At 36.6% G+C, this 21,052-nt stretch overlaps 1 protein-coding gene and 2 pseudogenes across 2 annotated transcripts; all 3 read right to left on the bottom strand.

The window, feature by feature from the left end:
• Nucleotides 1–1,338: 1,338 nt before the first annotated feature.
• On the bottom strand, nucleotides 1,339–2,688 carry LOC147473744 (somatic embryogenesis receptor kinase 1 pseudogene; annotated as a pseudogene).
• LOC147473742 (LRR receptor kinase BAK1-like) lies at nucleotides 2,591–19,523 on the bottom strand (annotated as a pseudogene). The gene is made up of 10 exons (XR_015210295.1): nucleotides 19,350–19,523; nucleotides 18,611–18,743; nucleotides 18,388–18,459; nucleotides 18,021–18,164; nucleotides 4,230–4,301; nucleotides 4,043–4,114; nucleotides 3,816–3,961; nucleotides 3,261–3,395; nucleotides 2,840–3,181; nucleotides 2,591–2,729 (listed from the first exon to the last, which is right to left on the bottom strand). The product of XR_015210295.1 is annotated as an LRR receptor kinase BAK1-like (transcript).
• On the bottom strand, nucleotides 4,458–6,138 carry LOC147473743 (leucine-rich repeat protein 1-like). The gene is made up of 4 exons (XM_086587075.1): nucleotides 5,776–6,138; nucleotides 5,045–5,177; nucleotides 4,821–4,892; nucleotides 4,458–4,596 (listed from the first exon to the last, which is right to left on the bottom strand). The coding sequence occupies exons 1-4, from the start codon at nucleotides 5,861–5,863 to the stop codon at nucleotides 4,491–4,493; spliced, it is 399 nt and encodes a 132-aa protein (XP_086443201.1). The 5' UTR covers nucleotides 5,864–6,138; the 3' UTR covers nucleotides 4,458–4,490.
• Nucleotides 19,524–21,052: the final 1,529 nt, after the last annotated feature.

Raw genomic sequence — 21,052 nt, 5'->3', positions numbered from 1 at the left:
GGGGTTCGAACCCCAGACGTATCATCACCCAAAGATTTTACCAACTAAGTTAGAAGGCACTTACGTGAACTTGTGATTTGTGATTTAAGATACGAGAAAACATTTATCTTCTTCTCCATCTAGTAAAAAATAACTCCAACTAGAAACTTACAAAAAAAATTTATATCTAGTTGTTTCCATATATTTGAGCTAGTTGATTTATGTGTTGTGATTAATTATTTAAACTATAAGAAAATATCGTGACAAACACTCTTCTCACTTTGCAATCTACTTTTTCACTTTTCAATTATAGATTATTGATAATTGAAGAATAATTAGATCGATTTCGGCACTGGTTCGACAAGCAATTGACCCAATTCTCACCCAATTCTGTCATAGCTATGGCCCGATTTCTGTCTATAGTATTGCTCCCACTTTAGTGGATGATGATCGGGCTAGGCTTTGATGGGTTCGGGTCAATTGGGCCGATTGGGCTTGTCTATAGATCCAAAAAATTTATTGGACTAGACTTTATTCGGGCTTGAAGCCCAAATCATTCATAAATTTTATTTTCCTTAAAAAAAAAGAAATGATTTTTATCATCTGTCTCATTTTTTAGAGTGGGCAGCCATGGTTGGAACTGGAAGAGCACTACTAAGCTTCTCATTTTCCTCAAATCTCTTTTCCAACACACTCTTTTCAGCAACAATAAGATACCTATTAGAATATGTTAGTATTAGTATACGTCCAATATGAAAAGTCTCATGTTTCTATAAGTGTGGACATCCATAACTAGTAGTTGTTATTATCATATTTTAGGTTAGTATAAATATGTAACTCTGGATAGAGAACAATCTCTCTCTCAGACTCTAAACTCTCTTAACCTAAGAATTCTTTAACCCTAATCAATCTCTAGTTTTTTTGGTCTTTTTCTTAGTTGTCTCTAATATATTAATGTAACAACTCTCCCTAAAGCATCACCACTAACATAGAATTCAACATGGTATCAGAGCGAAGTTTAGTGGTATGCGAGGTTCTTCAACATATTGAAGAAGGGAACATTGTTTATGGTGACATCAAGTATGTGGTAAGTGTTTAGTATTTAGCTTGTGCATATTGCTGTGCTTCTCAGAAGTATCTTGAAATTTTCGAGTCCATGAAGGAAGGTGCTGAACATGGTATTTGGAGACTATGATTTTTTTTTTTTTTTTTGATAGGCATGATTTTTTTTTTGTTGTTTCATTGCATATTAAGGTCTATTATGTGTATAAATGTGTTTCTCATGCAATTTAAGAAGTGACACGTAAATTTGTAACAATGCCAATGCTGCGTAAATTTGTTGTTTCAAGCGTGAGAGGTTTATCTTGGGCCAGATAACTCAACAGCATGGAGGTCGAAAGTGGAGTCAAAAACATGTTCCAATTCGTCATTCTGATTAGGAGGAAGTTGAGATTCTTGACGGTCAAGCTCCACCTTATGCCATTCTTCCCACTTCTCTTCCAAGCCCTCACCTTCGAGCATTCTCACCACCTCAGACATCCTGGGCCTGCCCATTGGGGACTCTTGTGTGCAGAGCAAAGCAACTTGGATAAGCTGCTCCACTTCTGCTTCAGTATAGTTGTTTTTCAATTCAGAATGAATTAGCATGTCCAGTTTCTTCTCTTTCATAAGTCTTTTTACCTGAGGAAAAAAAAAGAATCATAATGAACACGGTGCTTGGTTCTTTTATGATGGTACATATCTGCTCAATTGATTAATTTCAATAATTTGTATAGCTGTTAGTAAGGTAGCATGAACTGATGAACAAATTTCGTATTTAATATCCCATAAATTATTCAGGGAATACCTTCTAAGTAACAAAGATGTCAAAAACATATGGTAATGCATCGAACAACGTGCTAGAGGAGATGGAACATAGTCACTTAAGTTATAGAAGTAAAGACAAATGCAGCGGATTTAATGTAATGCATTCGTATAGAGTTGAAAAGGATAACGTTATTGGTTTAGGATCCAAAGCAAGAGAGGTTGAGGGCATTTGTTTTACTATATTTAAAAAACATCTAAGAGCTCACAAAAAAAATTCTACACCAGTATCGAAAGTGCCCCTTTCACTGAATGATTCTAAAGATGATTTTTGGAATGACATCTCAAAACTACTATTCATTAGAGTTGAACTCTATAATCTGTTATCCAGGCATGTATAAAAAGTACTAAATGTTGGTCCTGAAACTTAAAAAGTCTACGGCGCGCCAGTGTAGAAGAATTTAAACAAATATCAAATAAACACATTAGTCAAGATGACGAAAATGTAATGGCTGTGTGTGTAAATTAACCTATGATAAGGAAAATGCATACCCAATCAAGTAGCATAATATCGTCATTATTTGCAAACCGAGCAAGATCAAATGCTCTTTGTCCAGTGATAAGCTCTAATAGCATGATCCCGTACCCAAAAACATCAGTTTTCTCTGATGATTTGCCAGTGTTGAGGTACTCTGGAGCGATATGACCAATTGTGCCTTTGACAGCAGTGGTCACATGGGTATTATTGTAGTCCATAAGCTTAGCCAAGCCAAAATCCCCAACAACTGCTTCAAAATCCCCATCCAACAAAATGTTAGAAGCTTTGACATCACGGTGAATAATTTTCGGGTCACAATGTTCGTGCAAATAAGAAAGACCCCTAGCAGATCCCAATGCTATCCTCATCCGAGTTGGCCAATCAATTCATGCGGCAGATGATGGACGTTCTACAAGAAAGCATCACACTTACTGATAAGCAAAATGATTATGACCAAAAATCAAGTCAAAGTTAAAGTGACCAAATAGAAAAGTAGAAAAGTAGCATGAGAAGTAGCACCTCTTAAACAAGATGAAACACTGCCATTTTCCATATACGGATATACAAGCAACCTTTCGGTTGCTGTCATAGAAAAGCCAAGTAGGCGTAGGAGGTTCGATGCACGGCCATACTAATCATCTCTATTTCTGTCTGAAACTGAATTTCTCCACCCAGTGAATGCTCTTCTTTTTGTCGTTTAACTGCGACTAAGGAACCATCTGCCAGGCGTGCCTTGTACACCTTCCCAAACCCACCCCTTACCTAGAATGTTCTTGTCACTAAAATTATCAGTAGCAACTTGTAGTTCCTGCAAAGAAAACCTTTTGAGTTGACCTAAATGAACTTCTGGGTCCTTTTCAGCTGAAAAGAGATAAAAAAAAGTTACACGATACATTTACTAGAAAACACGCCTTAAGTTATTTTCAACCATTTTACTAACCTGGAACGTCAAAGTAATTCTGTTGGGGTTTCCGTCTACGCCGCCATACTAACCAAATTGCAGGTGCAGCAAAACGTAACGCAGCACCAACAGCCACTCCTCCAGCAATTGCTCCTGTCCTAAGAACAATATTTCCTGAGAAATAAACAGTCATAATCGCATTTTCTATGATTATATGAATAATCACCATCCACTCACCAGTTTCAACAAGAAACAACTTTAACTAGGTTGCATCGAAGGCAACAGTATCTAATAAGCTTGACCCTAATAAAGCAATAACTATTGCCAAAAATTTTACACTTTTGACATTTGGAAAGCTACAGTACACAAATGAGTAGGAAAATCTAGATATGGCGCAAGTAGAATTTCCAAAACAAAGACAAAAGACAGCCACAATCAAGAAATTTCTCATGCAAAGATAGAGAAGATAAGTAAAAAAGGAACATGTACTAAAAAATCATCAATAAAATATTCACTACAAACAAGATAAACAGATTATGAAGAAGTAGCAACATTCTACAACAGAACAACCATAATAAGGTGCAATAAAATTACCTCCACGAGATACTGGTGGAGGAGCCAAGGGAGGAGGAGGAGAAAAGGGAGGAGGAGGAGAAAAGGGAGGAGGAGGAGAAAAGGGAGGAGATCCTGGGCAAGGCTTTTGAATAACAGGGCCACATAGATTTGTGTTATTAGTAAAACTGCATTTCAACAAATAGATATAAGTATAACATCTCTAATCAGAGCAAAAAGAGACCAACTACAGTATACTAGCAACAAACCTGATGGGAGTGAACAACGAAAAAGGACCAGTATCTGGAATTGGTCCTGATAGGAGGTTGTTGGATAAATCCCTGCACGCCAATTTGCAAGATGGTAATAAGCCTACTTAAATAGCATTGCACCAACAAAAGAGTGAAAATGAGAGGATTTCACATCCGAGGAGAAGGATATCAGCTTGATACTTACAAAACTTGGAGTGTCGTAATCTTGGTTAGAGACACAGGAATGTTACCCTTCAGGCTGTTGTTGTTAAGCCGACTGTCCTTCCAGAACATTTAAAACAATGTCAAGCTCCAAAATCTATTGAAAAGGGTTACAGATAACTTCGGGACATATGATATATAAACATGGTTTTATTATAAGATGATTTCTTTTGAATAAGAATGGGTTGAAGTAAGTAACTTACAGAAAACTAATTTTGCTAGGTTGCCAAATGTCTTTGGAATCCTACCACTTAAATTGTTCGAGTAAAGATCCAAACTCACTAAGCTTTTCAAGTTGCCAAGCCTTGACTTTGGGAATATGTCCACTTAAGTTATTACTATAAAGTTCCCTGCATCAATAGAAATGGTGAGTTCAATTATCTGTAATCAGTTATAACTTTTCATTTTCTTACTATTGAAAACAAAGACTGAAATATTGAAAACCAACGGAGCGTCCAAAGAGGGAATGGTTTAGTACTATACAAGTATGCAAGGCAAATGAGAAGATATATTATCTTATTGACAGGGAACACATCAAACAAGTATTGCTTATAGACTAGAGAAAGGCACTCACAAATACTGCAAAGATGTAAGCTGACCAAGCCGGGGGACCAATGTACCTGATAAACTAGAATTTCCTAAATCCCTGAAAGAAATACAAAAACAAGTAATCATTAGTTAAGCTGGTCAATCAATTGGAAAGTTGGATTTTATATCCTAAGCATTCAACATCGGAAAATTTTCTTTTATATTCATCTTAAACACCATATAAGTTATATGAAAAAAGAAAGAACTTACACTCTTATAACCCTGTTATCAGGGCTGCATGAAACATAAAACCAAGTGCACGGAGTGACAAGGGTAGAATCCCAACTTTGTAGCACATTATTAGGGTCCCTCAACGCTTTACGTAGGCTAAACAAAGCATCGCCTATTGAGTATTCACAAGAAACAGACAAGAATGATTATCATTACATTTGACAGGGGAAAATGAGCAAACAACACCAGCAACATAGGAATAATTATTTTCTTGTTCCAGCAACTCAACTTTCATCCTATCATAATTTGAACAACTTTCAGACTAAGGGCACCAGATCTATATGTATATACTAAGGCGTAGAAGTCTTTAAAAAAAGTCGGGTCTCTTTAATTCCAATATATATATAGTAAGGCGAGCCCTATACGAAATGCAGGTGCCAACTAGCAAAGTTGGTAAAACCTTTGGGTGATGATACCAGAGGTCTAGGGCTCGAACCCGCCAGCATCAAAGAGTTACTGATCTCATTTAAAACAGGCTTACCAATAAAATAAAAAAAAAAAAGCTCTATAGAACAATTGGATTTACCAACAAAAACCAATATTAGGCCTCTGATTAAGAAAATAAAGTAGCTCAAAAGCCAACTTTACAGTAATCCTACTAAAAATTCCAAAAGCCATACAATATAACAGTTGCACTTTTCCTATATTACTTCATACACAATTCTTTGATTCTTTAAAAAAAAATGGCTAGCTAAAGATTAGAAACAAACCTTCTGTATTAGCGTAAATGGTATTTAATGGATGGAACATGAGTATTAACCAAAGAAGAAATGAAGTCATGATCTCCATTATTTTCATTACTCTCTAGCTTGCTAAACCAGCTCAATAATGAAGGAATATGGTATTGTTTTTTTTGTGTGGAAGAAGAAAGTTCTTAGAAAACGAGTACAAGGCTGGCGTGCAGACTTGTGCACTACCACATTAAGTCTCAGCTCCTGTCCCATTTTCAGTTAGTCAAAATTCTCGTGCATGGATCGCTGAAAGAGTCTTCTGTATGTACTTCCCAAACACACAGTCGTTTTCTGTCAGAAATTATGTCAAACCACTTACTTTTTAACCGTTTCACATCACTTACCCAGACTGGTTACTCAATAGTACACAAATTTAGGCCCAACCACATAAATTAATCAATAATTTCGGTTTTAGGACAAAAAATGAGCTGATCATCAGCAACTACCATTAATAATTTCGGTTCTAGAACATTTTTAGACTAATGCCAGTAATTTATTTTTGTTTAATACTAATTACGACATTTTTTCCCATCTAGTAAAAAAACCTCATCCTAGAAACTTGTAAAATATTTTTGAGATCTAATTGTTTTTATCTCTGAACTTGCTGATTTGTGTGTTGTGACTTGTGAACTTGTTTGACAAAAACGAGCTGACCATCAACAACTACCATTAATAATTTCGGTTCTATGACATTTTTGGGCTGACCGTCAGCAATTTATTTTTGTTTAATACCAATTACGACATTCTTTCCCATCTAACTAAAAAACCTCAAACTATAAACTTGTAAAATATTTTTGAGATCTAGTTGTTTCCATTTGAGCTAGCTGATTTTTATTTTTATTTTTTTTATTGGCAAGTCTATTTTAAATGAGATTAGTAACTCTTTTATGCTGGCAGGGTTCGAGCCCCAAACCTCTGACACTTGCAAAAAAAGAGAGATCAGTATCTCAAAAGGAACACCAAATCTCAAGTATCATAACTCAAAGGTTTTACCAACTAAGTTAGAAGACACTTACGTGAACTTGTGATTTGTGATTTAAGATATGAGAAAACATTTATCTTCTTCTCCATCTAGCAAAAAATAACTCCAACTATAAACTTACAATTTTTTTTATATCTAGTTGTTTCCATATTCGAGCTAGTTGATTTGTGTGTTGTATTTAATGATTTAAACTATAAGAAAACATCTTATTCTCTCGTGACAAACACTCTTCTCACTTTGCAATCTACTTTTTCACTTTTAAATTCTAGATTATTGATAACTAGTGAATGCCCGTGCCAATCGATACTCTAGACACATTGTTTTTAAACAACACCCAAAGAGACCATCTCTATGGTAGCATTGGATCGATGATATAACAATTTTCAACAGTTTTATACTTCATAATCATTTCATATACATACTCAAGTGAGCTTAATGATTGCAATTCTATGTATTTTATTTTTCACAAACCAACTCATTACACATACCCTTACACACAGGGGCGGACCTAGGAGAGGGATGGACCAGGCTTCAACCCGGGGTCCTTTTGCAATCATGTATTACCTAAACTACCTAAACTACCTAAAGCCCAACTGCCTAAATACTATACTACCTAAACTACCTAAAGCCCAACTGCTCAAGGCAAAAAAGTCTGCCCATATACTTAGAGCATCTCTAGGTAGTAGTATCACCTCTAAATTTGCTTTCAAAATTCAGAATTTTGCGAAAAACCAACTCTAGGTAGAAGCAAATCTGGTAGTATCACCTGTCTAGCCACAGCCTTGGATGCAAATTTTCGATTTTGGATGTGGATGTGGATGCGGCGCTACAATGGTAATGTCGCATGGTTTTTTTTTTTTTTTTAATTTGGGCGACATTGGGAGTGTGTCGCGCGACAGTACCTATGACGCGCGGGGTGAAATTTGAGGCCACCTAGAGTTGGTTAGATTTTGAGAAAAGTTTTGTCAAATTTCGGAGGCAATTTTGCAGGTGATACTACCACCACCTAGAGATGCTCTTAGAACTTGGGCTTGAAGAATTACACAATGGCATGGCTATCATCTTTTAGGCTTTTAGCCCGGAGAGAGTTGAAGTCCTTGGTCCGCCCCTGCTTACACATTCATTAATTCAACACATATCAGAATGAGAATGAGAAAAATAAGGGGAGAGTGTCTTCAATTAAGAGCATCATCATTTTTTTTTAAAAATAAAATAAAAAAAATCCAGTAGAGTCTCATTTGTATTTTCAACATTTCAAAAACATAAATCATATCATAACCTGAAAATCAAATAATACAATTCTCATAGATCAACCATACCAAAATATATAACTTCATATTTATATATAACACAAATTACTTCTAAAACTAAAAGACAACTCATTAAACATTAAATAAAATTTTGCATAATTTTTCACTTGGGGCTAATTCTAGTAACGAAAGGGAAAAATAAAATAAAATAAAATAAATACTCCATGTCCACTAATCAAGTTCTTCATTTATCTCATTCTCCCCTCTATGCATACTGTTCACACCATTCTGCTACCATATGGATAAATGCGCCATGGAACAATGATTGCAATCAGGTCACTGAAAAATTCTGGCAATTTAAATTGGTACCTGCAAACAAACCACATACACATGATTTTTTTAGACTTGATACATTTAGCATATTGTTTACAAAAGAGATGGTTCTCAAAATAAAATAATCTCTATTCTTACTTTTAAGTATCCACGCTATTATAAATAAATAAATAAATAAATAAATAAATAAACAAAAAACAAAAAACTATCATAAAAACTTACATAACATATATATGGATACAACATATTCTTTAATTTCTAAACCAATAAAAATAGCAATCTTTAATTTCTTACTCGTCTTTTCTCATTGGAATCGATGTCCTTAGAGAAGAACTTCTGGGTATACGACATTTGTGGTACAATTTCTTGCATTAGGTGGAAGAAAAATGGATATTCTTTTTGAAGAAGTACATCTGGACATGGCCACATAGAGTTGTCCATGACTGAAAACTGGTGTCCTCAAATCAATGCTAACATATTTCACTGACTGACTTTGCAACTTATTAATTGTTATGGCATAAGCTAGTCGAACAGGGAATTGTCGTCTTGATAGTTTGAATGACAACTCTGAATTTGAGGGAGCCAGAGATATTCTTGGGATGAGTACCGGATTTCCAGCTTTCTCTCCAGTCAAAATTTTGGCTTGAAGGACTTTACTCGCACATTGAAGCACAATAAGTCGTGTCCCATTGCAAAGGCCATCTTTAGGTGCTATGTTCCTGAGCAACATTATAGGGCATCCATGTTTTAACTTGAGATTGAAAGGTGGTAAGCTAGAAGGGTCGAGGGAGTTGAGAAACTCGGTGGGATAGTGAGCCCCACTTGGATTATCAATATCATCTTCGATAATTTTATATGTAGCCAAATACTCAAGCGCTTCACCAGGGAACAAATTCAGTGCAACCTCATTAATTGCACTCACATCATCATTACGGGCAGCAAGAATAGTATGATCAATTAAGAAAGTTGGAGACGGTGTGTCCATAACATCCAATTAGGGATAGACAGAGAAGATGAGTTCTTGGATATTGGTACACTTGCGTATTCCATTCGGCAATTGTACGCATTCTTTGGGATTCGAACCAATCTAAATGAATCAAAGCAAAAAATGAATTCATTAGTTTCTAAAATAGTTCGTTTATATATGGAACTAATAGAGACAAAATATTATAATTAGAAGGCATTAATAGCACACCTCCAACAAAAAATCAGCGAATTTGACATTCTCGGACTCCGCCATTTCAAGCCGCATGTTCTGTACCAAGTGCAAAACTTCTAAATAACTCCAAAGGAAAGAGCGCCGTAGTGATGCACCAACAAATTGCTCTCTCTGGCCTAACGGTATAACAGGTAGTGTTTGTCGAAAATCACCACCAAGAATTGTAGTGATACCACCAAATATCTTCTTGTTTCCGCAAATATCTTGAAGTGTTTTATCCACAGCCTCAACACAGTATCTATGTTACATGGGCACCTCGTCCCAAACAATTAGTTTTGTTTCTTTAAATAGGTCAGCAAGGTCGGAATGTTTAGTGAAGCCGCAAAAAGTGGTATCCATCACATCAATTGGAATCTTAAATGTAGAATGAGTAGTGCGTCCACCATACAATAACAAAGATGCAATTCCCGATGATGCCACCATGATGACAATAAGACCCATGCTGCGACAGGCCTTTGCAATTGTATTATACAAAAAAGTTTTCCCTGTACCAGCTGCTCCATTCATAAAGAAAAGTTTGCTCTTGTCACCAAATACTAAATCAGTCACAGCAGTGTAAGCATGAAGTTGTTCATCATTAAGACGACTCACATCAACTGCAGCCTCTTCTCCTATGCCTTTATGCTGAAGTTGGCGTTGCTCCCAAATGAGCCTATTGCCAACAATTTTGCTCCAATCTTCTTTTTGCTTTGGCATGGGCGGGAAATCTTCCAATGTCTTCCCAGATTCTAAAAGGATTTGTTCCACGGATATATAAGCCGTAACTGTTATTTGCTCATCGGTTGGATCTGGGATGTCGTGCTTTGTTCGAAGTCAGTGTCCAAGATCATCACATATACTCAATGCAAATTTGCTCCAAAGTAGATCTGGTCGTAACGGATGACACTCTAAAAGAATTACACAAAACAACCTCCGCAATTGATATCCAGTTTTCATTATTGCCGCCTCTTCTAGGCATTGTATCCACTCATCATCAGCTTCCAACAGCCCACGGGCAATACATGCTTCTTTGTATGTGTTGTACACGGTATCACCGACTTTATAAAGATATGCAAAAGACGTAGGCCCTTTTACAATAGTAAGTAGCAAGCGTAGATAAAACCTCTCCCCGGCATTAGGGCTTGCAAAATACATCCTACCAATGGAAGGTCCCTGAGTCATAGGAGTCCACTCTTGAGAGTCTTTGTGGAAAACATAGTGTCGTGGAAATTCTTGATAGGTATATGCTCGTGCATCTAGATCTTCAGCACAACGCTTAAAGAAAGCTATCAGTGTTGAAGTTTGGTCTCTGGCTCGGGCAAGAATTGCATCCATGGGATCTTTGCTATTGAAAACAACTCTATGCATGCCTTCCAAATGAAGTGCCAATCGTTGGACACTTGGAAACTCTTTATGCATTGGATTCTGAAATGGATGTCATCCAGCTTCTGTTGGTCCAATGTACCTTGTATCGATATATTGCTGAATCTCATCATTTGTTCCTACCGCCACCACTGTTGCTTTGTCATAGCATTTGTAAATGTACTTGTTAATATATTTAACAGCTTGACACGATGCACAAACCCAAAGATTGATATGGCAGTCAAACATTTCAGATAGATATGCATTGTAGGGAACAACATCTCCATTATCAACTTTAACCATTTTATTCTTCATCTTCACAAAATATTTCTTGCCAATGTTGTGCCTTCGGTAAATGGAATACCCTTTTTTATCCATAATTGTTTCCTCTACAAACTCTTTTGGATAGCCTTTGGTGCATCGACCATTTTCCATACATGAAGCACTCGGATCTCGATCACCACAGGGGCCATGAACCATGCACTTCTTCATTGTTTCAAGCAATGCAGGGTGGGTGTCGGGGTCTGGGAATTCAGCACATACAAATTTATCCACTTGCTCACTGTTTCGGATCTTGTCATCATGCGCGAGAAATAAAAGGCAATGCATGTGTGGAAGACTGCGCTTCTGAAATTCAATGGTATAGACATATGCAACCACCCGGCCGAAGATATCATTCTTCAAGATTTCTTTCATAATTGTTTTTTGTTTTAGCTCGAATACCCATGCAACTATTTCAGGCCGAAGTGTCGAAGTTTGGTGTTCCTTGAGCGCATCTTTAATTTCCTGCCAATTAGGGTTTGCAATCACCGTAAGAAAAAAATCTGGGTGCTTATAGTACCGAGTGATAGCCATTGAATTATGAAAAATCTCGTACATGTGCCTTGGACTTCCAACATGTGAGGAAGGTAAAATGAACTGTTGGCCAATTTGATCAGGACTTAATCCCTCAAGTGCAACATTTGTCAAGCACTTGTACACATCCGAACGGATGGTGTCTTGATTTAGTATAATGTATCGCAGCCGGTCCTGTTCATATGCAGCCCAAGCATCAACCAAAAATTCATGCAACAATTTACACCCCAGCAAGATGGATGAGTACTCTGTGGGTCGTTCAAACAAAAGGTAGGCGTAATACAATAATTGGGTGAGTCTTGCATTGCTTGGAGCATTTCTTTTGACGTCCCACAACTTCAAATCAGGTGACCAACCCAAATCCCCATAAAGAAATAGAAGAACATAATACAAAGGCAAATAAGTGGGATGACATTCGCTTATCCGTTCCAACTCATGCCCTCCTCTCAAGTGAAGTACAATATCAAGCATGGCATCAACCTTACTCCCATCTCCAGGCAACATCATTGCAATCTCATTAGTTGTTGGAAGATTGTACCTTCGTTTATCCGAACACGGATCATAGTGTAAATGGATCGGAACATTGTTATTCTCAAAAGCATTTTCAGTTAAAACCTCAAATGCTTGCTTATAACAAAACTTGTGGGCCCGGGTCTGCAGAAGAGTTTCTTGTACATTTTTCAACACTTCCCTTGACAAATTCGGATTACGATTGTGGAGGTGATCCAAAGCAACTAGGGGATCATAAATATAAAGTTGTGAAAACTTAGGTTCCATCCCTGGATCAGGCAACAATGAACTGATTTGATGCCGCAACTCCCCATGAACAGTGAATGAGGTAGGACCACGTCCATGTAACACACGATCGTTAAATTTGCAACCAAGACTGGTAAAGGCATTACACACGTTATATTGCCGAATCTGCTCACGGAATAATCTTGCACGTTTATTAGATCCTTCGAATAAATATTTAAGTGCCGGAGGCAGTGGAGAAAGAAGCGGTAGCTTAACTTTTCCTTGTAAACAGCAAGTTCCAAATAAAGGTCGGTTACGCCTTGATTTCGATAACCGTTCATCTTTCCAATGAAGGGCCGAACAAAATGGACAAAGATCATCCATCTTACCCAAAAAGTGACGGCGATTTGGAACGGGAAGCATATGGCCTCTATGAGGATTAAGAATTTCTTCTTCACTTCCGTCAAATCCAATCATATCATTATCACTGCAAAAATAGACCTATGATATATCACGCTTTACAATATGTTGAAACCTAACATAAGAGTGAGAATTTAAGCACTTGACTTACATAGTGTTATCCTCACAACTTTGCATTGTTACATCTTTTGTGACTGAAGGCTGGTTTTCTCTGTAAGAGATATTATACATTGATGAAGAGTGTAAGGGAGTGATATCCTCCTTCAGGAATATCAGGCGCGTACTCAGCATGATGGAAATACCACACCGACTTGTGGAACCAAATCGCGTCTACAAGCTAAGAGAACGCTCCAGCACAGTTCGCGCCAGCACGCGAATCAGGCTATAACGTGACTCAGCTTACCTTCTAGAAGCAATCATGAACAGAGATGCACATGCACAAATCACTGCCGCCAACTACTGACCACTGCCGCAAGCTACTAAGCCAGGCTACTAATCCCCATCATTACAGCAGACTTATAAACACAGTTCTCACACGGCTCCACAATCTTGACCCTACATTTGTGCTGTCCTTTACACATGTCGGGTGAGGATACACTTGGATCACCTATAAATACTCTCCATATGAACTACGCCAGACCTGATTCTTCTCTTCCCCCAGAATCTAGAGAAGATACGTAGGCAGTTCGCTCCTCGACGAACTCGGTCACAATCCTAATATAAACCGTCCTCCCCCTCCATTTGTATGTAAAGGAAATACCAAAACGCACCTTTACAAAGAGAACCCAACTTCGTACGTTGACCTCGTCTTCTTAAAGGAATTTGCTATGTAATCAAACATAACATCTTTTTCTCTCTGTCTCCGATTTTGTTGTGTTATAGTCATTTGATCGTGATCTAGAGGCACTTGCATTTCTCTTTCTCTTCGAAGACGTTGTGCAACAGATCTCCGATTAGGAGGTGCAATAGATCTTTCCTAGGAACACTATTTCCTGAGAAATAATCAGTCATAATCACATTTTCTTTTTGTCGTTTAACTGTGACTAAGGAACCATCTGCCAGACATGCCTTGTACACCTTCCCAAACCCACCCTTACCTAAAATGTTCTTGTTACTAAAATTATCAGTAGTAACTTGTAGTTCCCGCAAAGAAAACCTTTTTGAGTTGACCTAAATGAACCACGGGTCCTCTTCAAATTTGAAAAGAGATACAAAAAGTTACACGATACATTTACTAGAAAACACACCTTAAGTTATTTTCAACCATTTTACTAACTCGGAGCGTCAAAGTAATTTTGTTGGGGTTTCCATCTACGCCACCATACTAACCAAATTGCGGGGCAAAGAAAAGTAACGCAAAGCACCAACATCCACTCCTCCAAAGAATTGCTCTCTTAGGACCACTATTTCACGAGAAATAAACAGTCATAATCGCATTTTCTATGATTATATGAATAATCACCATCCACTCACCAGTTTCAACAAGAAACAACTTTAACTAGGTTGCATCGAAGGCAACTATAGAATTGAGAATTGATTTGGTTGGCTTCCTTAAGAAGACCAAGAAGAAAATATTTATTTATAGATCATTTACATGTATTACAAGGAAGTAAATTCGAAATTTGAATATACAACTATACAAGGATATAACCTACAATCAAAGAACCTAAAATCAAGGAAATCTTACGTTATTCTCTCCATACAACTATTACATATGTAGAGATAAAATCTATCATAACTAAGAATCTATAAGTATAGAAACTCTTGATATGTGGGATATGGTATGTTGCATAGATATGCACATACAATATCTTTAGGCTCCCCCTCAAGTTGGAGTAGGTGTTGAGAGATCAACGACACCCAACTTGTTAGATAGGTGTTGAAAGGCCTCAGCTCCAAGTGGTTTGGTAAATATGTCTGCAACTTGGTCATGGGACCGAATGTAGCAAGGTTCTATCAAGCCAGAGGTGATTTTCTCACGAACAAAATGACAATCAAGTTCGATATGTTTTGTTTGTTCGTGAAATACAGGATTTTTTGCTATGTGAATAGCAGCTTGACTATCGCAGTGAACTGAAATCGGTTGCGGGTGATCTATGCCAAGATCAGTGAGGAGAGATTTAAGCCATTGTAATTCACATGATAGAGTAGCGAGGGCATGGTATTCAGCTTCAGCTGGAGACCGAGATACTGTGGGTTGCTTCTTGATTTTCCAAGAGATTGGACTATAACCCAGCATTGTGAAATAACCTGTGGTGGAACGAGGGATAGTTGGGCAACTCGCCCAATCAGAATCAGTATATCCACTAAGGTGGAGTGAACTTGATGCGGATAAGAGTATGTCTTTGCCAACAGAACCCTTGAGATAACGAAGAATGTGATTGGCAGCATCAAGATGAACGGTATGAGGGGTTTGCATGTATTGACTTAATGTGTTGACGGCATACTGATATAGATGAACAAACATAATCTCCTAACTTAATAGGAGGGCGACGAACTCGTGGAGGAAGAGTAGCATCAATTATGGGAGATGTTGGTGTTAGTTCATCTGTAGAAGCTTGAGAGTTTGAGGAGGACGATTCGGAAATAAGAGAACCGAGTGAAATATTTTGTTGAGGTAACTCAGGTGTAATAGAACTGAGTGGAGAAGGACTTTGTGATAATGGAAGATCATATGATGTGTCATCAAGTATTGGTTTGACAAACACATGTGAATCCACGGATTTGGTGGGGATGTCCTGATAAGGGAATTTGTCCTCGTAAAAAATAACATCACGAGATATATATATTTTACGGGTTGTGATATCATAGATGCGATAACCTTTTTGGCCATATGGATATCCTATGAAAATGCCTGGTTTGGCACGCGCATCAAATTTATTTTTGATATTCATGTTCTTGTTGAAACATAAGTATCCGAAAACTCGCAAAGAGGAGTAAAAAGGAGGAGCACCTAACAAAATTTGGCGTGGAGATTTGTGACCTAGGATAGGAGTAGGCATTTTATTTATTAAATATGCAGCTGTTAATATGCATTCTCCCCAAAATTCTAAAGGCATATGCGCTTGGAATCTGAGAGCGCGGGCTACATCAAGAAGATGGCGATGTTTTCGCTCAACAATTCCATTTTGTTGAGGGGTCGCAACGCAACTACGTTGGTGTATTATGCCATTTAGTTGAAACCATGATTGAAGAGGTGTGGATAAAAATTCGGTTCCATTATCTGACTGAAATTTTTGGAGTTTGGGGAGAAAAATATCACCACCTCCAGAATGAATATTATTGATCTTTTTATTGAACTGCCTATTTACAAGATTAAAAAAATAAAGCAGTAATTTCATGGTTTCTGATTTTGCTTTCATTAAATAAATCCAAGTGCAACGTGAATAATCATCTACTATAGTGAGAAAAAAATGATCACCACTATGAGAGGGCATAGAGAATGGCTCCCATATATCACAGTGAATTAATTCAAAAGGATTAGTACTAGAAGTAATACTTTTATTAAAAGGTAAACGAGTTTGCTTTGCTAGTGGGCAAACATTACAAGAACATTCAAAATCAGATTTAATTGGTTCAAATGTTTTAACTAAAAATTTAAAACAAGACATAGATGGGTGACTGAGGCGCTAATGCCAAAGATCAAACTTGTTTCTGCCAAGAACGAAGAATGCAGAAGCTTTATTTAGATAATATAGGCCATCTCGAGAATCACCCTGATCAATCTGTTTCAAAGTCTGTTGGTCCTGAAATATACATTGAGATTGTGAGAAAATAACATCACAACTAAGAGAATGTGTTAGTTGAGATATTGATAAAAGATTAAATTTGAAAGAAGGTATGTGAAATACATTTTTTTTTATAGGCCATTTTTTTTGTTAGAAATCTGATACCATATAGAATTGAGAATTGATTTAGTTAGCTTCCTTAAGAAGACCAAGAAGAAAATATTTATTTATAGATCAGTTACATGTATTACAAGGAAGTAAATTCGAAATTACAAAGATATAACCTACAATCAGGGAACCTAAAATCAAGGAAATCCTATGTTATTCTCTCCATACAACTATTACATATGTGGAAATAAAATCTATCCTAACTAAGAATCTATAAGTATATAAACTCTTGATATGTGGGATATGGTATGTTGCATAGATATGCACATAAAATATCTTTAGAGCAACAGTATCTAATAAGCTTGACCCTAATAAAGAAATAACTATTGCCAGAATTTTTACACATTTGACATTTGGAAAGCTACAGTACACAAATGAGTAGGAAAATCTAGATATGGCGCAATTAGAATTTCCAAAACAAAGACAAAAGACAGCCACAATCAAGAAATTTCTCATGCAAAGATAGAGAAGATAAGTAAAAAAGGAACATGTACTAAAAAACATCAATAAAATATTCACTACAAACAAGATAAACAGATTATGAAGTAGCAACATTCTACAACAGAACAACCATAATAAGGTGCAATAAAATTACCGCCACGAGATACTGGTGGAGGAACCAAGGGAGGAGGAGGAGAAAAGGGAGGAGATCCTGGGCAAGGCTTTTGAATAACAGGGCCACATAGATTTGTGTTATTATTAAAACTGCATTTCAACAAATGGATATAAGTATAACATCTCTAATAAGAGCAAAAAGAGACCAACTACAGTATACTAGCAACAAACCTGATGGGAGTGAACAACGAAAAAGGACCAGTATCTGGAATTGGTCCTGATAGGAGGTTGTTGGATAAATCCCTGCACGCCAATTTGCAAGATGGTAATAAGCCTACTTAAATAGCATTGCACCAACAAAAGAGTGAAAATGAGAGGATTTCACATCCGAGGAGAAGGATATCAGCTTGATACTTACAAAACTTGGAGTGTCCTAATCTTGGTTAGAGACACAGGAATGTTACCCTTCAGGCTGTTGTTGTTAAGCCGACTGTCCTTCCAGAACATTTAAGACAATGTCAAGTTCCAAAATCTATTGAAAAGGGTTACAGATAACTCAGGACATATGATATATAAACATGGTTTTTATTATAAGATGATTTCTTTTGAATAAGAATGGGTTGAAGTTTGTAACCTACAGAAAACGCAATTTTGCTAGGTTGCCAAATGTCTTTGGAATCCTACCACTTAAATTGTTCGAGTAAAGATCCAAACTCACTAAGCTTTTCAAGTTGCCAAGTGCACTGGGAATCTGTCCACTTAAGTTATTACTATAAAGTTCCCTGCATCAATAGAAATGGTGAGTTCAATTATTTGTAATCAGTTATAACTTTTAATTTTCTTACTATTGAAAACAAAGACTGAAATATTAAAAACCAACGGAGCGTCCAAAGAGGGGAATGGTTTAGTACTATACAAGTATGCAAGGCAACAGAAGATATATTATCTTATTGACAGGGAACACATCAAACAAGTATTGCTTATAGACTAGAGAAAGGCACTCACAAATACTGCAAAGATGTAAGCTGACCAAGCTGGGGGACCAATGTACCTGATAAATTAGAATTTCCTAAATCCCTGAAAGAAATACAAAACAAGTAATCATTAGTTAAGCTGGTCAATCAAGTGGAAAGTTGGATTTTATTTCCTAAGCATTCAACATCAGAAAATTTTCTTTTATATTAATCTTAAACACCATATAAGTTATATGAAAAAAGAAAGAACTTACACTCTTATAACCCTGTTATCAGAGCTGCATGTAACATGAAACCAAGTGCACGGAGTGACAAGGGTAGAATTCCAACTTTGTAGCACATTATTAGGGTCCCTCAACGCGTTACGTAGGCTAGACAAAGCATCGACTATTGAGTATTCACAAGAAACAGACGAACGATTATCATTACATTTGACAGGGGAAAATGCGCAAACAACACTAGCAACATAGGAATAATTATTTTCTTGTTCCAGCAACTCAACTTTCATCGTATCATAATTTGAACAACTTTCAGACTAAGGGCACCAAATCTATATGTATATACTAAGGCGTAGAAGTCTTTAAAAAAAGTCGAGTCTCTTTAATTCCAATATATAGTAAGCGATGAGCCCTATACGAAATCTGAGGTGCCAACTAGCAAAGTCGGTAAAACCTTTGAGTGATGATACCAGGAGGTCTAGGGCTCGAACCGCCAAAGCATCAAAGAGTTCTTGATCTCATTTAAAAACAGGCTTACCAATCCAAAAAAAAAAGCTCTATACGAAATTCCTAGATAGAACAATTGGATTTACCAACAAAAACCAATATTAGGCCTCTGATTGAAAATAAAGTAGCTCAAAAGCCAACTTTACAGTAATCCTACTAAAAATTCCAAAAGCCATACAATATAACAGTTGCACTTTTCCTAGATTACTTCATACACACTTCTTTGATTCTTTAAAAAAAAAGTGGCTAGCTAAAGATTAGAACAAACCTTCTGTATTAGCGTAAATGGTATTTAATGGATGGAACATGAGCATTAACCAAAGAAGAAATGAAGTTATGATCTCCATTATTTTTTTTTACTCTCTAGCTTGCTAAACCAGCTCAATAATGAAGGAATATGGTATTGGTTTTTTTAGTGGAAGAAGAAAGTTCTTAGAAAACGAGTTCATTTTTACTGCATAAGTCTCAGCTCCAGTCCCATTTTCAGTTAGTCAAAAATCCCGTGCATGGATTGCTGAATGAGTCTTCTGTCTGAACTTCCCAAACACACAGTCGTTTTCTGTTAGAAATTCTGTCAAATCACTTACTTTTTAACTGTTTTACGGGTCACATACCCAAACTGGTTGCTACACAAATTTAGGCCAAAACACATAAATTAACTAGTAATTTCGGTTTTAGGACAAAAACGAGGCTGACTATCAACAACTACCATTAATAATTTCGGTCAGCCAATTTATTTTTGTTTAATACCACTTAGGACTTTCTTTCCCATCTAATGAAAAAAACCTCAAACTATAAATTTGTAAAATATTTTTGAGATCTAGTTATTTCCATCTTTGAGCTAACTGATTTGTGTGTGTGACTTGTGAACTACTACTTTTTTTTTTTTTTTTTTTTTTTGTTAGTCGGCATCTGCGACAAAAAACGTGTGGACAAGCCTGTTTTAAAAGAGTTATTAATCTCATTTAAAAAATCAGTAACTCAATTGTGTGTAGCGGGGTTGGGCCTCTAATATCATCACTTGCAAATATGTAGGCAAGTCTATTTTTAAAGAGATCAGTAACTCAATAGTGTGTAGCGGCCTCTAATATCATCACTTGCAAATATGTAGGCAAGCCTATTTTTAAAGAGATCAGTAACTCAATAGTATGTAGCGGGGTTCGAACCCCAGACGTATCATCACCCAAAAGTTTTACCAACTAAGTTAGAAGGCACTTACGTGAACTTGTGATTTGTGATTTAAGATACGAGAAAATATTTATCTTCTTCTCCATCTAGTAAAAAATAACTCCAACTAGAAACTTACAATTTTTTTTTATATCTAGTTGTTTCCATATTTGAGCTAGTTGATTTATGTGTTGTGATTAATTATTTAAACTATAAGAAAATATCGTGACAAACACTCTTCTCACTTTGCAATCTACTTTTTCACTTTTTAATTATAGATTATTGATAATTGAAGAATAATTAGATCGATTTCGGCACTGGTTCGACAAGCAATTGACCCAATTCTCACCCAATTCTGTCATAGCTACCGGGCCGATTTCTGTCTATAGTATTGCTCCCACTTTAGTGGATGATGATCGGGCTAGGCTTTGATGGGTTCGGGTCAACTAGGCCGATTGGATATGTCCAATATGGAAAGTCCCATGTTTCTATAAGTGTGGACATCATAACTAGTAGTTGTTATTATCATATTTTAGGTTAGTATAAGTATGTAACTCTGGATAGAGAACAATCTCTCTCTCAGACTCTAAACTCTCTCAGAACCTAAGAATTCTTTAACCCTAATCAATCTCTAGTCTTCTTTGGTATTTTTCTTGGTGTCTCTAATATATCAATGTAACAACTCTCCTAGCATCACCACTAACATAGAATTCAACATGGTATCAGAGCGAAGTTTAGTGGTATGCGAGGTTCTTCAACATATTGAAGAAGGGAACATTGTTTATGGTGACATCAAGTATGTGG

The sequence above is a fragment of the Coptis chinensis genome, unplaced genomic scaffold (assembly GCF_015680905.1).
Source record: "Coptis chinensis isolate HL-2020 unplaced genomic scaffold, ASM1568090v1 utg1828_pilon_pilon, whole genome shotgun sequence".
Taxonomy (NCBI): Eukaryota; Viridiplantae; Streptophyta; class Magnoliopsida; order Ranunculales; family Ranunculaceae; genus Coptis; species Coptis chinensis.
Note: the sequence above shows the minus strand (reverse complement) of the source record. Positions and strands in the feature narration are given on the sequence as shown.

Excerpts from the sequence above, each read along its gene's own strand:
- LOC147473743 (XM_086587075.1), bottom strand. The coding sequence starts at position 5,863 with ATGAAAATAATGGAGATCATGACTTCATTTCTTCTTTGGTTAATACTC. Across the intron at positions 4,893-5,044 it reads GATAACAGGGTTATAAGAGT|GGATTTAGGAAATTCTAGTT; the intron begins GTAAGTTCTTTC and ends TATTTCTTTCAG. Across the intron at positions 4,597-4,820 it reads CTTACATCTTTGCAGTATTT|GGAACTTTATAGTAATAACT; the intron begins GTGAGTGCCTTT and ends CTATTGATGCAG.